The 17,216-nt window shown below is 46.5% G+C and overlaps 1 protein-coding gene and 1 long non-coding RNA gene across 5 annotated transcripts in view; one reads left to right on the top strand and one right to left on the bottom strand.

Moving 5' to 3' along the window:
• The window catches only part of HS3ST4 (heparan sulfate-glucosamine 3-sulfotransferase 4), a gene marked incomplete at its 5' end in the record, with an annotated part of 575,045 nt that overhangs the window by 397,854 nt on the left and 159,975 nt on the right, over positions 1–17,216 (bottom strand). The window contains one exon of one of the 4 annotated variants that reach the window (XM_082431086.1): positions 11,438–12,171. The exons of the other annotated variants lie outside the window; for them this stretch is intronic. Within the exon in view, the coding sequence (XP_082287212.1) occupies positions 11,438–12,171 (734 nt within the window). Of the gene's footprint in view, positions 1–11,437; positions 12,172–17,216 lie in introns of those variants that run through there. 4 annotated transcript variants of the gene reach the window in all.
• LOC309645689 overlaps positions 1–17,216 on the top strand; it is a 329,294-nt gene that overhangs the window by 220,670 nt on the left and 91,408 nt on the right. The gene's annotated exons all lie outside the window — the stretch shown is intronic.

Genomic DNA, 17,216 nt, shown 5'->3' with positions numbered 1-17,216 from the left:
AGTCCCTCCCGTGCTGCCATCCCTCTAATTCTCTCTCTTCTGCCCCCTCTTCCATTTAAAAGGACTCTTGTGATTACATGGGGCTCATCCAGATAATCCAGGATAATCTCCCATCTCAAGGTTAGCTGTTTAGCAATCATAATTCCATCTGCAACCTTAATTCTTCCTTGCCATTTAATGTAGCATACTCACAGGTTTTGTAGATTAGGATGTGGTTATTGGGAGGGTGTGTTATTCTGCCTTCCATAGCTTAGAAAGTAGGCTAGTCAGGCAGCCAGAAGGTGGGAATTTAATATGCCCATCTGGGAAATGTAGAGAGGGTGCACAGGAAAAAGAGATGACAGGTCATTTGAGAGCAAAATGAGAGAATCTTCTGGTCACTCCCAAAGCTCGTCAACTGCAGGGCAATCCTAAAAAGCAAACGTGCCCTATAGCTTTTTACGTTTTTTCAGTATGAAAGAATGATGCATCGGTGGTCATGAATCAGATAAAAGAATTATGCAGACAGAGGTTCTCCAGGAATTCTCAGCATCTTTATGCAGTCTGCCCTCCCAATGTTTGATATCCATGGTATATAATAGTTTCTGTAAATTAAACTTCTTAATCTAACTTTATGATAAGAGTGCTTGTCCTGTATTTCAGGTACTCCCTGGAGTGCAACATTCCAGAAAACCAATTACCTGGGGGAGTTCATGGAAACGTGCGTGGATTAACAACAACTACAGAATGTACAAAGCAGATGCGAGCACATCACCATTATTCTGCCCTTGCAAAATCACTGCGGGGTTATTAGAAACTGTTATTCCCATTTTAGAGATGAGAAAACAAAGGCTCAAAGGCTAAATACTCTCTATGCACACAACGCAAGGTAGACACAGAACTCAGATTCCAAATCTTTAATTTCTGATTTTAGGTTCAGCTTTCTTTTCTAAATATCACAGAGCTCCAAGCAGGCAAACTGCCCTATGATAAAGGCACTCAGGCAGTTTGACTCAAATTTCCTCAGCTCCAGGGACACCCAAACCTCCAACCCCCTGTAGAGGCTTTAACCTGGAGGCAGAAAGGTGTATCTGCACCTACAGTGAGCAACAAATCGAACACAGCCTCGATGTAATTGTTTGATTATTAAATGGCAATTATGTCATTTTGATAATGCATTTAGAGAAACACCATCCAAACTACTCTTGGAGCGTAACAGTCTATCAGGAATAATCCAGGCTCTTCTAAAACTTTGGCAACTACAGCAACAAAGGCCAGGAACCAAAAGCCACCTGTTACAATGGAAAGACACCTGCTGTGTGACGCCGGGACCATCATCTGCCCTTCTGAAGTCTCATTCTCTTTATTTGTAACACTGGGATAAGACAGTATCTACTTCACGAGGCTGCCGAGAAGAATAAATGGGATAACGTGGTATGCCGCTGGGACCTTTTGGGGAGACTGTCTAGCCCACACAGCTTGTTTGACTGGGTTTCTCTTTCTTGTACCCAAAATAGTCTTGGAAAAATAGTACGTGAAAGAGCTGAGGACAATCCTTAGCCAGGGTTCCCAAGGAATGTGAGTGTGTGATTTCTTTGCAGAAGCCTGGGGTTTTGAAAGAAAACAGCACAGAGAAGGTACCCCTTTCATTCAATAAGTCATTGATTCAGAATTAGTGATGAATAAGCCACCATTATGGATTGCCTATCATGTGCCAAGTACTGCTTCTGGTTCAGAGCACTGGCAAGATCATGTGGGACAAGACCCTGCTCCCATGTACTTGATCTTCTGGGGAGGGAGAGGTAAGTCATTAGGATGACTTGGGAGAGTAATACATGCTCTGAAGAAAACAAAACAGTGTAACAAGCTCAGAAGTGGAAAAGGGTCTTTAAATCAGGTAGTTAGTAAAGGTCTTGGGGGAGAGCTGAAATGTGAGCCAAGATCTGAAGGACAGGTAACGAGATACCTGCAGTCTAGGCATCTGGGGACAGAGAATTCTCGCAAGAGGAAACAGAGATTTAAATGCCCTGAAGTGGGAATGAGCTTGGTCCCAGAACAGAAAGGGAGACATTTCCATGGTCTGTTTTGGGGGCAAAACCTCACAATTAGCCTGCCCTGTAGGTAGGCCATGAACACACAGGAAACCAAAACCTTCTAGCACAGAAATGCTGGCATTTATTATTCACCCTCAGGATGCTGGAAGACAACCCTTCCAGTGGAAAAGAGCTTGGGGACAAATGAAAGGAAATGCTGGGGACTTCCCTGGTGGTCCAGTGGTTAAGACTTCGCCTTCCAATGCAGGGGGTGCAGGTTCAATCCCTGGTCAGGGAGCTAAGATCCCACATGCCTCATGGCCAAAAAACCAAAAACATAAAACAGAAGCAATATTGTATAAATTCAATAAACACTTTTTAAAAAATGGTCCACATCAAAAAAAAAAATCTTCAAGAAAACAAAGGAACTGCTGTATGTTTGGAGCCAAACACCTGGCTTTGAATCCCCAACTCCATATCTTGAGCAAGTTCCTTGACCTCTCTGTGCCTCAGTTCCCTGACCTGTACACCGTGGGCGATCACAGTACCTGTCTCACCAGGATCTTGGGAAGACTGAATGAACCCACTGCTCGGGGCAGAAGCTGGCATATACAGTATGTGTCCACCACCGCGATTCTTACCACCCCGCTACTGTGATTCTTTCAGGTCCAAATCTTAAATCTTCATCTCCCTGTTCCATTAAATAACCATCATTTGTCTGTGATTTGTTTTTTGCTTTGTAGCAACAGGAGTGCACCTAAATTTACTAATTTACACCAATTCAACTGTTAATCCTCCCCTTGGCACGATCCTACCACTCCTGAATTTGGGATTAAGGCAGCCAGCACCCACCCTCCATGAGGAATTCTAACACTGTTTATGAATCTGAACAGGAGTGGTCGTCTTACCCTCCTCTCCTCAGTCAAATAAAATGTAGAAAGTAAGGGACTCCTACAACTGAAGTACCTTTTGGCCATGTTCACAGAGACAGTATCTTCAGACCACTCTCGAACACACCTGACCTCAATGCACTAGCAAAGCTCTCCAGTTAAAAAGGGGAGGGGGGAAGGAGAGGGGGAGGGAAAGCAGCAAGGGGGTGGGGAAGGAAAAAAAAGAAGTGCTATCCTAGAGAAAGAGCTCTCTTTCCATTTACTGTTTTCTTCTCCGACACCCCTGAGTAAAGTATTAAAATTTTGTTCTTGAAAGTCCCTTGCAATTCTTGCTAAATTTATTCCTAGTTATTTTGTGTCTTTGGTTGGTTCTATAAATAGGATATTTTCTCTCAGTATATTTTCAAAATGCTTGGCATAGGCAGATAGTAAAACTATAGATTTTGCATAGTAATTTCCTCACATTAATAAATCCTATTATTATTTCTAATAGATTCATGGGTTGGGGGGGATTGCTTATCTTAGGTTTTCCAAAAAACGATGAAATTACTGGCAAATGGTGATAATTCTAACTTCCCTGTTCTTATTCTTTTTTTGCATCTAACTGCATTATCTATTCATTCCTGAGTAATGGTAAATCATAGTGATGATAGTGGGCATTCTGGTCTTGTTCTGGATTTAATGGGAGTGTTTCTAGTGTTACACCATTAAGTATGATGCTTGCTTTGGGTATGATCTTATTTTATTAGCAGACGTTCTAAAAATCAAAAATAAATATTTAGTTTTATCAGACTTTTTAGCATCCATAAAATAATCACAAGATTTTTCTCTAAATGAGAAGTGTTACAAGTAAATCACGGTATTTATTAGATTTCCCAAGATCAAGCCATCCTTCCATTCCTAGAATAAATCGCACTTTGTCAAGACTTTAATTACCTTGTAATGTAATCACTTACATGTTCATTTCTCCACTCTGTGCGTTCTTTCAGATCACAGGACATGACTGATTCAGGTTTGACACATAGTTGACATTAAATACGTGTTTAACGAATAAATAAATGAATAACTGAAATAACAAGTACATTTAACCTCCCCAAACTAACCATTTGTACCTCTTCCCAGCTTAAAACAGTCAAAGAGATCATATGCCTTCCCCAGAGTGGATCTTTATATGTTTAATGAACATGTGATTTTAACTGGTCCCTACTTCTTTTATCAATAGAACCCCTGAACACTTCATTCTTTATGGGGAAACTACTCCCTATGGTTGTACTGGGAATAGCCCTGCTTCCCTACTCCCACCATCGCCCCAAGCCAAAGGGGTGGCTACATCCCCCAGGCCTGATTAGAGTAACTACACAATGATTGCTTGAGGATGGGCACCTGACCCAACCTGGGTCAACAGCATCTCCAGGAATTTCTCACAGAAGCTCTTAAGAAAAAATTTTTCCAAAAGAATTGATAAACAAAAAAAACACTTGTCTAGGGTTGCTGCTTACCATCTTGCCTAAAATGTAGTGAGACAACCTATCTGAGAATGAAGCAAGGTATAGACAAACATGGCAAAGAATGGAAAGAGACAGAAACCTGGTGCCATTATTTGAGCCCCTGGGTTCAGCTTTTCTTGAAGCCATTACCCCTTAGACTTCCTAAGTAATAAGCCAATAATTATCTTTCTTGGTTTATAATAATTTAAGCTCCATTTCTATCACTTACGACCAAAAAATATGGCCTAATTCATGTGTTGCTTTGTTTTCCTCCATATATGCTTTATACATTCTCAAATAAAGGTTGAAAAAAAAGTTTTCTAAAGAAAGGCAATCCTAACTAGTGAGTGTTAAAAAAAAAAAAAATCAACCGCCTGCTTTTAATTAGTGGCAAGATATGCTGAAAGGCTCCCTTAGTGAATTATAACTTCAGATTGAAATTCCCAAGACAGTTATAGAGGAACCTATTAAACCACAGAAACCAATGGAATTGAGGGATTACCTTAACAGGGTGGTGGTTCAACCAGTTTCAGAGATATCATCCATTACGCAAAACCAAAACCTTTAAAACTTTCCACCGCGCAACCCTAGCAATCCCTCATTCTACCTGAAGTCTGGAGGCTTCTCTCCTGACTCAATTTAAAAGTAAAAATGCTTGGTATGATTAACAAAAATAAAAATAAAAATAAAAATAAATAAATCATGTCATGATGGCCAGAGAACTCCCCAGCAAAAGCCGCCAAATCTCAAATCTCAAGACAGGGAGTTTCATGGGGTCTTCCTGAACCATCCTGCATTCTCAAAAGCTTTCAGATCTGCAGGAAAACTGAAGTCAAGCATGCCCTTGGCATCCTAAATATCCCTGTACCTATCGGAGCAATAAGCATCAATTCCTACCATAGGCTCAAGAAAATGTCAGTGGGCCAGCCCAGAGAGCCTAGCCACTTCCCTACCCCATATCCCCTTTATGGAGAATTCTGGTTGCACTTACCACCTGCAATCAGACTCTTCTCCCTCAGCTCAAGTTACAATAGACCAAATTCTGGAATCTGGTTTTGATTATTCTCTGGAGAGCTACTTAAGAGCTGCTTCAGGGTTGGAAATCCCTCATTCAGGCATAATCTTGAAATAAAAGACTATATTCAAATGAAAAATGCATCACCGCATTCTCTTTAGGACCTTCTGTACTGACAGGCAGGATAAAAGGAAAGAATGGAAGGAAAATGAAGAAGAAAACCAAGGGGGAAAAGGAAAAAATGGGAGTAAAAGAAAGAGGAAAGAAGGGGAGAGAAAAATGTATTATGTCACAAACTGTGTAGGACACTTTGAATGTCATTTCATTTCATCCTCACATCATCCCTTCAAAGTAAATACTACTGAGCCCATTCTGCAGATAAAGAAATTGAGGCTTGGTGATATTGAGTAATTTGCCCAAGGTCACACAATGAGGATGCAGTGGATTCAGGCTCAGAGATACAAATACATCCTCCAAAGTATGTCGCTTCTACTTGACTAGCTTCCTCCTTCTGAAGAGTCTAATACAAGTGTTTGTTCTAGAACCAAAATATTTCAATGGTTGAATGGACCCTATGAAGATACATAGCTTCATCATCTAAGTAATAGAGAAGGAAGGAAGGGAGGGAGGGAAGGAGGGAGGGAAGGAGAGGGAGGAAGATATTAAGGAACCTCACATCCAGTGGAACTAGTATGTGGCAAAGAAAAACCTAGAACCCTAGAAAACTCTCAGGTCTTAACTCTGTCCATGTGACCAGAATCTATTTTATAAGTGCAACTGATCTAAACGGATCAAATACAGATACTCCTGATTAAGTAGGGAACAACTGAGAATTTCCCCTCAAGAAAATGTTCATTGGGAACAAAAGGGAAATTTGTGAATTGTCTTTTTCTGTTTATATCCAGTTTATATCCAGTTCCTGTTCATATCCAGTTTCCTTTGTTACTCTTGCAACATATCTCAGAGGTACTTCCCCCATGCTGTTGCAAAATCAGTTAAGGGGGAAAATATCTAAACTAAAATAGCACAAGTAAGCCACAATTCTGGCAACTGCAGAGGGTGTGGGTATGCCAGGTAATTTCTGAAATGAGTTTAAACCAAAGGTCGCTAACCAGTAGCCAGCTTGCTGTATCCAGCCCACAGATGTGTTTTGCTTGTCCTGCAGTGCTGGCCCACACCACGCTTTTGAGAAATCTCAATCTGTTGCCAACATTAAAAACCAGGTCACTTCACACCAAAACCTGGATTTCCAGTTTCTTTTACCAAGTGGAAGACCTGGTTCCCCTGATGCCACATTTGCACATGGAAAAGGGTAGCTGGAATATAGCAGTAGCTGCTCCTTGGGAAAGAACATCTGTGCCCCAGTTTCCCCCTACCTAGTCTATTTCACTCATGTATATTATGCACATGAGCCCTGAAGGCATCTGAGTTGGTGACCCTTGGTTTAAAAGGTTAAGCAGATGTAGATTTCAAAGCCAACCATTATTAGACTTTTCCCCAAAACATCCCCAATTAAGCGTCTCCAGTCAATATTATGACAGCTGTGACAGAAGGTAAAGCATGTGGGACCAAAACTCAGTAGTTGGGTTCATCTGGATTTCTGCTCTAGGATACTCATTTTTTGTTTAGAAAATATATTCACTTTTAGCATTTCATTTATTCCTCCTAACAACCTCAAACTGAAGCCAAGTGATGTTATGTCAGTTATCCAACCCAGATCATCCGACAAGTAAGTTGCAAAGCCAGGTTTTGAACCCAGTTTTGCGCAGCTACAAACACTGTGCTTTTGGAATAATGAAAGAACACTTTGAAAAGCCATGAGGCTTGTTTCCACCTCAGAGCCTTTGCACTTGCTGTTCCCTCTGCTCGGAAACCTCTCCACCCAGGTCTTCACATGGGAGGATCTTACTCTTTGATGACACTTATACCACCTCCACAGAGAGGCTGTCCCTCATCATTTGATTTAAAATAACACACGCACACGCATTTGCACACACACACCCCGATTACTGTCTAGGCCGCAGCTACTCAAAGGGAGGTCCAGGAATCAGCAGCATCAGCATCACCTTGGGAATCAGAAATGCAGAGTCTCAGGCCCCTTCCCCGACCTACGGACTCAGAATCCGCATGTTAACACCACCACTCCCCACCCCCGCCCCCAGTGTTCTGTGTGCATTTAAAGTTTAAAAAGCACTGCTCTACAGGAGTGCTGCCCGGTGGAAACAAGTATAACAAGAGTCATAAGTGTAAATTTTAATTTTCTAGTAGCCACATTGCAAGAGTAAGCAGAAAGACTTGTTTGTTTGCTGTCTCCCCTTCTCCCAACTCCCACCCCCACTAATACGTCAGTTCCAAGAGAACAGGTGCTTCATCTGTCTTGTTCACCCCTTTACCCCCAGCACCTAAAACAGTACACTGCGCACATAGTTAAGTATCATTAAGTGTTTGCTGAATGAAAAGGGGAAGGAAAAGACCTTGCTAGCACTCTATATACCAGCACTTTGGACAGATGTGGTTTCAAATGTCAGCTCAACCACTGACCAGCTGAGCAACCTGCAGCAAGTTGTTTTTCCCTCTGGGAGCCAAACTGTAAAGCAGAAATGCTGTTCTTTTGCTCACAGCCTCATCATGCCGCCCAGATGTGACAATACGTCTATAAAACGCAAGCCTCCATGATAACAGGCATTCAATACACGCCAGTGCCTTATGCTGCCCTCCTTCTTTCTCTCTCTGGACACCACGTCCGAATGATGGTGTGGACCACTCTCCTCTGGGTAGCATAAGCATGACAACTGAACGCCAGCTATTTCCCTCCAGCCAACAGGATGTGTGTAGTAACTGCTGGCAGTGAAGACAACTTGAAACCATGGAGGGTCACTTCCCGTCACCCTAGAGCTGAGTGGCTTCCAAAGCAAAGTGGTCGCAGTCACCGTACAGTCTGTAATCCACGACGGAGACCACAGCTCAAGTCATTTCCGTCACTTTAATGAGTTCTGCCGTGGCAGCCACTTGGCCTGCCACAAGGTCCCACCCCTTAGAGGAGTTTAAGGTCTCTGCCCAGTGTGTATTAGCTCACATTGAAAGGCGTATTGTGGCTTTGCCCTTTTAATTTTTGAGGGGGGTAGGGATGGAGAGTTTAATCTACCCCCGCTTATTAATCACTGGCCTGTGTCAACCCACCAAGTGAGGCTTGCTGTTCCACAGCTTTAACACACCCTAATCCATCAGTCTATCTTGTCCTGCAAATCTGATGCACATGTTCTAGTCGCAAATGTGTTTTTAAATCACATTCGATCAACAGCATAGGCGAAAGCAAAACCCGGATTTAGACATAACCGGAGTGACACCAAGGAAATAAAACTGGGGCTGCTTAGTTGAATATGAGGAAACCCTTGCCAGCTCTGCCGAGAGCAGCCCCAGTTTCTTCTTTCTCTCCCTCTCACGGAAATCACAACCACCATGATCACCTGCAGAATCAGTAGGCTACTGGGAAGCACACTGAAATGAAAAAGAAAAACAAAACAAATAATGGGAAGAGGGGATCAAAACCTTTAATTAACCTGTGAATCTCTATCAGGCAAATAGTAGAGTAAGATTCCAGATAAGGTACACGGCATATGGGGAGGAAACGTAACCATTTAAGTACAGATGCCACCATTTAAAAGATTGGGACCAGGGAACCAGGAGGAAGGGTTTCTGTTACCGGTTTGAATCAATGCCAGTGCTTCCTTTCTACGATATAGTGAGGATGCCGTCCCCTCTTCCTACATGGGAGAGGGAGAGAAGAGCCTGAAGAGATGCAGTCAACGGAAATCCCCAAAATGCCCTCAAAAGACTGCTGTCCCTGTTAAGGCTAGAGAGCTATCCTAGGATCCAAAGGGTTTCTGGGAGTCATCTCGACAGCCAGGTTTGGGTGGAAAATGATTCCTCTACGTTAGATAGATTCTCCTCCAGCAACTCCAATCAGCACCACTAAGCGTAATAAGGATCTACCATGGGTGTGATGCTGGGGCAGGAGATGAGGGATACAGAGATATCACATGGTCCTCTTAAGTGAGGATCAAGGGAACCCAGTTCCATCTCCATCTCTTAGTCCTATGGGGCACTGAGCCCCACGTACCACAAGTGATGGCTGAGGGTACCACAGATCTTCAACAGCCATGTCCTGACAGCGAGGCAGTTTACATCCCTCCTTTTCCCAGCCGCAGTATAAATGAACGTAAGAAAACCTGGCATCTTCTATCTTTTCATTCAGAAAATGCTCCAGACCCTACGATGGAACTTCCTGACACGCAGTCCGCCACACACCCTTCGTCAACTTTATTTTAACTCATCCAAAAATAAAACACCCCCTTCTCCAGCTCCAGCTGCGGTAAAGCAACCCAAACACGTGTTGGAGAGATTTGATCTTTATGCCTCCCTCTCCCCCAAAGGGCATTTGACACTTCTCACAAGATACAGGGCTTTAAAATTAGAATTGGAGAAAGCCATAGTTACCCTCTTAGGGCCACGGCTGCCTCACAGCAGAAACCAGAACATTCCTACAATCAACAGTTAAACACAACTGAAACCTTCCCAGACATCATACCCTTTTTTTTTTTTTTTTTTTTTTGCTGTTGTTGCATTAATCATCCTAACACCTTTTAAATTATAATTGCAAACTGGAAGCCATGGCTTGTGATGTTATAAATACTGATTTTCCAGCTAAATTAGGCATTTGCTGTTTTTTATTTTGATAGGAAGGGGCTGTTTGAAGCCTCCTAAAATATTGCAATTAGTTCTCTCTGTTGAAACAGAGAAGACATGAACAGACGCATTTGCTGTTTTGGTTTAATGTGCTGGAATGTTTATCCCTAAGTGTACTTCTCTCAAGCTTTGAAAGCATAAGGCATATTTTTAAAAGGGAAAGAAATACACACATTTATCATATATTTCCAAAGTTAAGTTATTTCTAAAACTTTCCTAGGCTGTAATTTAAACTTAGAAAGCACATCTCTTCAACAAGAAGGCGACTTGTCAGGAAACAATCCTTATTTTACCTATTGGCTCTGTTAAGATGATAACATCACTTTAACTGACAAAGCCTGTGTTTCTGGTTGACAATTGCAATTAATTACTGAGATACAACCGAGATGGGGCCAGCCATCCAGATCTGTTTTCCAGAGAGATTAAAAAACAAGAGAAAAGGCGGGGGTACGACACCGGATTATTAATTTATTTTACCCACGCTTAACTTACTACTCCTCTTTCTCCCTTTCCCTCACCGCTGGCAGACGGTGGAAAAGGAGGGAGATGAACAAACAACTCACTAGACACAAGCTCCAATCTGTTGCAAAGGAGGCACAGGTTAGAAAGGGCACGGGTGCAGGGCATGAAAACTCTTAGGGCACCAACTGTCATGTAGGCACGGATACTCCTGATGCAAAATCAACCCAGTGTTCATGCAGCCCAAGAGGAATAGAAAGTTCTGGAGATGGGGGACATCCTGAGTCTTTACTAGAAAGCCCAAACTCGCCAGCATCATCTTTTTAACTGTTCCCTGTTCATTTTGCTCTGAACTGAAAACACTGGATTCCAGCCACGCAAATGCGTTTGACGGCGATTTGGAGAGATTCCAGGGGATCCCAAAGCCCTCTGGTCAATCTAGCTGTCCTGCTCCATTTCTCAGCGTCCCCAGCACAGAAACGCACCGCCCCGCAAGAGCCTGAGTTAGGAAACACCCCGGGGGCACGAGGGCTGGGGATTCCCAGGCTTGGAACTAGGCAGATTCGGAAAGCAGCTCCCTGGACGAGGAGCCTGAGGCAGGCAGAGCAGGGGGACCCCTCTCTCCTCGCCCTGGAATTAAGTGATCCCTGGCTAGCCTCCAGCCCTCTCCGCCGCTCCCCCAGAGCAGCCCCGCCAGGGTGCGCAGAGCCCACGCGGGGTTAAGACCTCTCGGGACGCTGCCCGGATCCCCAAGGGCCAGGGGAGCGGCAGCTTCCCGTGCTGGTCTCCCCTACGCGCCTATCCCATCCGCCGAGCTCGGGGTCCTACCTGTACCATTCCAGCCCCTTTTCATAGTTCCTGTCGAAGAAGTGCGGCTCTACGCCCACCGCCCGCACGTCCGGGTGCACTCGGATCGCCTCCAGCAGGGCGCGGGTCCCTCCTTTCTTGACCCCGATGATAAGCGCCTGTGGCAGCTTCTTCTCCCCATAGTCGGGGGTGCTGACGGCGCCGCCCCTCACGCTGCTCCCGTTGGCCGCCCTCCGGCCTGCGAGCTCCTCGTCGGTGGTGCTGGACTCCTGCGCTTCCCTCTCCAGCAGCGCGCTCTGCGCCGTGACCATCTCGCCAGAGGCCAGCGGGGCCCGGAGCCAGGCGTCCCGGGCGCCCCCGCCGCCGCTCGCCAGTCCCCAGCCGTCGGCCCCGGGGGCGGCGGGCTGCTCGGGGGGCTCGGGCGGCTCCCCGCGGCTCGCGTTGTCCGGCGGCGGCGGCGCGGGCGGCTGCGAGGGGGCGCCGAGGCGCACGGGGGGAGGCGGCAGAGAGGGTGGCGGCGGGCTTGGCGGGGGCTCGGCGGCGGCGCCCGGCGGCTCCTGCAGCGCCAGGGGGAATTGCAGGGAGCCCGAGCCGCCCAGGAGGCTGTAGCACAGGTAGGTGACGGACAGGGACAAGGTGCACATGAAAAGCAGCTTGCGCGCCGGCGGGCCCTTAACCGAGGCGCCGGGCGGCGGCGGCGCGGCGAGAGGTGGAGGCGGAGGCGGAGGCGGAGGAGGTGCGGACCACGGGGCCATCGCGGCTCCCGGCTCGCGGCGGCGGCGGCGGCGGCCCCCGGCGCTGCCCGGACATGGTTTCAGCCGCCGCCCCCGCCGCCGCCGCCGCCGCCGCCGCCGCTGCCCAGCCGCCCCGGCTGCATGAAGCGACGCCGCTGCGCCCCCGGCCCTGGCCGCTGTCCCGCTGCGCCGGAGGGGAGCCCGGCCGCATGGCCCCCCTCCCCGCACTCCTCGTGGCGTCCGGGGGGCCCCCCACCACCCCCCTCAGCCTCTGGCAAGGGGCCCGAGGGGGGCGCGCGGACCCGCCGTCTGCACCTTCTCCGTCTGCAGCGCCCCAGCTTCCCCGGCTCCGCCGCGGCTCCCGCTCCAGCTTCTACCGCCGCCGCCGCGCGCTGTTGCAGCCCCGAGTTCCTTCCCCGCTGCTAACTTTCTGCCGGGAGAGCGGAGAGACGCGGAAGGGAGGCGGAGGGGGCCGGGCGCGCGCCCCGCGCCGCCGAGGGAAGAGGGAGTGCGCCTCGCGCGCGCCTGCGGAGGGGGCCGCGGGAGCGAAGGCGTGCGCTAGGACTGGGGCACCTGGGGAAGCGGAGATCGTACCCCCCGCCCCCCCGCTCGGCACGCACTCGCTGGAGGTGTTCCTCGCCGCACCCCGCGTGCTTCCCCTCCCCTGGGAGCCTGGGACGCCGGGTTCTCCATCCCTCTCCCAGTACTTTTAGGGACGTAGAGCCGGACGCCCGCCGCCGGTGCCGCTCACCGAGCTCTCGCTGACCCCTTTCCCCCTGGGACTCCAAGCAAACTCGGCCCATCCCTGACGCGCCCTTCTCTAACCCTGGATATCCTCCTGCCTTTGGTCCAGGAGTGGTTTCTTCTCCATAGCAGCTCTCTCATTCCAACTTCCATCTTTCCAGCCTCCCCATCTTATCTTGAAGCTCCTGACGGGTTGAGCTTGGACACAAACCCCCAGGTTTCCCTACCCACAGAGTTTTTGCCTCTGTCCCGCCACCGGGGGACTGCGCTTTCTGCTCCGAAAAATGAGGCTCTTTCTCTACACCCTTAACCACAGGTACACCTGCGGCCCTTGGGGGCGTTGCCGCGAAAGGAGTTAGATTTCCCTGGACTGAAACCGACTGAGACCGTCATCGCTCTAAACATCTAAGAAGCAGAGACAAGTTGCGTTGCAGGGTGTCTGTGCATCGCTTCATTAATTTTTTTTTTAAGTGTATTCTTTTCAGCGAGATTTCCATCCCGCACCTCCCTCTCCTGGGGAGGTAATGGTAAACATCAGAAGGATTTGGGAGATTCAAAACTAGAGTCTTGCTTCTTGGAAGTGGGGGAATTGGGAGTCTGCAACGGGAGGGAGAGGCAGAGCAATCAACTCTGCTTGCTGGGGACAGGAGCCGGCCCTACACACACCCGGGGCCAGTATCTCCCAGGGGCTGGCTCGCTGAGTCCCATTTACCCCATTTACCCTGCCAGCCACAGCTGGGTGCCTGGCGGGTCTGTCTGTTTTCACAGATGTGTTTGGCATCTCCGGGTTTGTTTGATCACATAATAGGAACAACAGCTGAAAGAAAAAGTATATAATGTCTAAATATTAACTAGATACCTAGTGCCAAAGAGGGGAAGCAAATGTTAATCACATAAGATGAAGAACACGGACTTTTCCCTGAGTGAACAAAAGCTCACTGCTGCTCTCAGCTGGACACGAGTTTCCTTCACTGCAGCTTTAGTTCAGATAAAGATTATTCCTTTATAATATATTTTTTACGGTACACTGGAGACCTCTGAAATGCGGAGTCTGGTGTCCTGTAAATCATTCCGTGTAATTAGAGATGCTTTTTTCAAACACCACACGACTGCATTACTGTAATGTTAAAGGGAAGGGGCCAACTAGAGCTGGGAGAAACCACGAGCTTGGCCCATCTCTCTTCCCACTCCAAGCCCAGCTCTGGGTGGTCAGCCAGGAGGCCCCAGTGGCAGCAAATATTGCCGCTGCCGTGCCCCGTCTCCCTTTCCAGGCCCAGGCACCGGGATACTCAACATGTGGCCCAGGGCCACCCTGTAGTCCAAGTGCCCCAACTTTTCCATCTACCCTCTCAGCAATCCAAATAAACCTTCTCTGTATCTAGTTTTACTAAAGATGTGCTTTTTCACATTTGGCAAGGTTTTGATAAAACTGTGTTAAAATTTAACCCAGAGGTGGCAAACGTGACCAGCAAAGCTGAATGTGGCCGGCACAGTGATAGGAAGAAATTTCAACTAGTTGCAATACTTAAATATTAAGGGCTTTCCAGCAAAAAAAATCTGGAGATGAGGTTTCTGTTGAAATAGTAGATCCAGCAATTCGGGCCCCTCAGCCAGAGCTGAGAAGCCTCCTTTAGGTGGAGCACGTATGCCGTATTCTTCATGGGGCACCCAGATTGTCCCCCTATATTTATGTTACTTGCCTGGATGATGCTAAGGAGGAAATTTCCCGGAATCCCTTCTCCCTCTTGTCCCCAAATAGTCACACTTTAATAAAAGACTCTTGAAAGAATGGAGCCCCACTGGTAAGGTGTCAGCCCCACAACTAATGGCAAAGAGGTGATTTGGGGACCAGAGGAGCTTTGTAGATTTCTCACTTAGGCAGCTGTCTATTTTTTTCTACTCTTGATCCAGGCTTTTTCTGGAAGCGAGTTCTTGAGAAACCTACAATAAAAAGCAGGAGCTATCTACATAGGGAGAACCCAGACTTCATTCAGCAAATCCCAATCGATCTGGAGACCAGACAGAATTTTTTCTTTTTTTTTTTTTTTCTGTTTCCACTGCCAACACCCATGCTCATTAAGGCCTATCTGAGTTTTTGCAATATTCCTCCAACTGCTCTCCAGGCCTCCCTTGAGCCTCGCGTGCCTGTTTCTATTCATCCTAGGCAACAATATTTCTGAGACAGAGCTCTACGAATGCCCTCAGTGACTCTGTACCCTTCCTCTCACTGCCAAACTCATAGACTCCAACCTCTTTACCTTTGCACTCAGGATGCCCTTCCACCTTTTATGTGTCTCACAGTCATTGCCAAACCAAACAGTACCTACCATTCAAACATGCACGCTGCATCATTGTTTCATCTCCATATGGTCAGACAGTAGAATTAAAACAAAGCTGTCATTTGCTAGCTAAGTGGCTCTCGGACAGGTCATTTCACCTCCCTGAGCCTCATTTTCTGCATATATAAATTATGGACAATAAGACTCACCCCGAATTATTTTTATAAAGAATCAAATTGACTTACAGAGCATATGCAAAAATACCTGGCTCCCTGCCTGACATGTGGTGGCTACCAATAATTGTTTGGATCTAAATATTGGCTCATCCATGCCAGTCTTCTTTTCTTATTAAAACCTTATCCTTGAAAAATACGTGTGTGCCCTTTCTTCAAAACCAGCGGAATGTGTCAGCTGAAGTTCACTTTCCTAAGCTGCTCAGTTGCATTGATAATGCCAAGTCCAAAGCTTTCGATAGTTTTTTGGGTTTCTTTAAGCAATAGAAACTAACTCGGACCAACTTCGGTTTGGTTCGGTTTCTTATTGAAGAAATTTACTAGAAGGATGTATATAACTCACGTAACTGAAGGAATTTTTTAAAAATCAACAACAAACAAAAAGCAACAGTCAGCTTTGGAAAAGGCAATAAATGGGGCGGATAAGTGTACAGTCGTCATCACTGCCGTTCAGCAAATATTGTCGGCTCTCCTGTGGCCCACGGGGGGGCTGTGTTTTCTTGGCCCCTTGAAGTTAGGTGTGACTCTGTGCCGTGTTGGCTAATGAAACAAGAGGAAGTGAGATTGCCTCTTCCAGGAAGAAGGTTTGAAACGCAGCGGGAGATTTACCGGTGGGAATGTTTTTCCTGCCTGGCAATTGTGCAGGAGGGGGCTTGAGCCGCTCTTAGCTGCCATCTACTCAATCCTCCACACTGAGCAAGGACAGTAAAGATCCAGCCCCTGATCTCTTGTAGCATGAACAAAAAATAAACCTTGCTTGTTCTCAGCTCCTGAGACGTGGAGGGTTGGTTTGTGAATACAACACAACCTAGACTATCTGTTGAAAACATACATATTATGAATTTCCTCTGCTGTGGACCAAAATGACTTCCACAAGCCAATATTAGAATTCCCTTTAACAGAGGTGGATGAATGATGGATTAGAAGTCTACATTGTCCCAGCAGTGTAGACAGAACCTTTGTCTCATATACAGCAAATGTTATTTCCCCATTTTGTCTTTTACCTGTCAATAAAAAGGTATATCTAGAAATCCGGAGGTAAAGCTCCAACCAAAAGCAACGTGGTGACAAAAAGGAACATTATATACTTATAAAAGGAGCAAAAGGTTAAAAAATAATAATAATGGCTATGAACTTACAGGACCTTGCATTGAAAAGGATCTCACATGGGAAATCAGGAAATACTTAGAGCTGAAAGCACTACATGACAAAATCTGGTGGGTGGAATTCAGCCATACTTATAAGAAAGATTGTATCTTCAATATACTTACCCAAAAAGAAGAAAGATTAAAAGGAAATGAAGAAGCTAGAAAAAGAGCAAGAGGGTCAAGTAAGGAAGAATGGAAATGATCAATTAATTGCTGTGGATTGAACTGTGTTGCCCCAAAATTTGTATGTTGCAGCCTTAACCCCCAATGTTGCCATATCCAGAGACAGGGTCTTTAGGAAGTAAGGTTAAAATGAGGTCATAATGGTGGGACCCAAATCGGATAGGACCGTGGCCGCATAAGAAGCTAAAGAGATGCCTCTGTCTGTTTCTTCACACACATATACACAGCCTGCCGTCTGAGGACACAGTGAAAAGCAGACCTTATGTAAGCAAGGAAGAGAGTCCTCACCAGAGCCTGACCAGATCTCAGACTTCCAGCCCCCAGAACCATAAGAAAATAAATTTCTGTTGTTTAAGTCATCTGCTCTATGGTATCTTGTTATGGTAACCCAAGCTAAGGCATTTATCTTTTACAGTTTTGTAAATAGGTTCTGGTACCAATTCCAATGTGTATGTTTTCTGGGGAGGGGGGGCGGTCCC

Source organism: Balaenoptera physalus (genome assembly GCF_965194825.1).
Source record: "Balaenoptera physalus genome assembly, chromosome: 16".
In the NCBI taxonomy this organism is placed as follows: domain Eukaryota; kingdom Metazoa; phylum Chordata; class Mammalia; order Artiodactyla; family Balaenopteridae; genus Balaenoptera; species Balaenoptera physalus.
The sequence above is the reverse complement of the archived record's forward strand: the minus strand, read 5'-3'. Positions and strand labels throughout refer to the sequence as shown.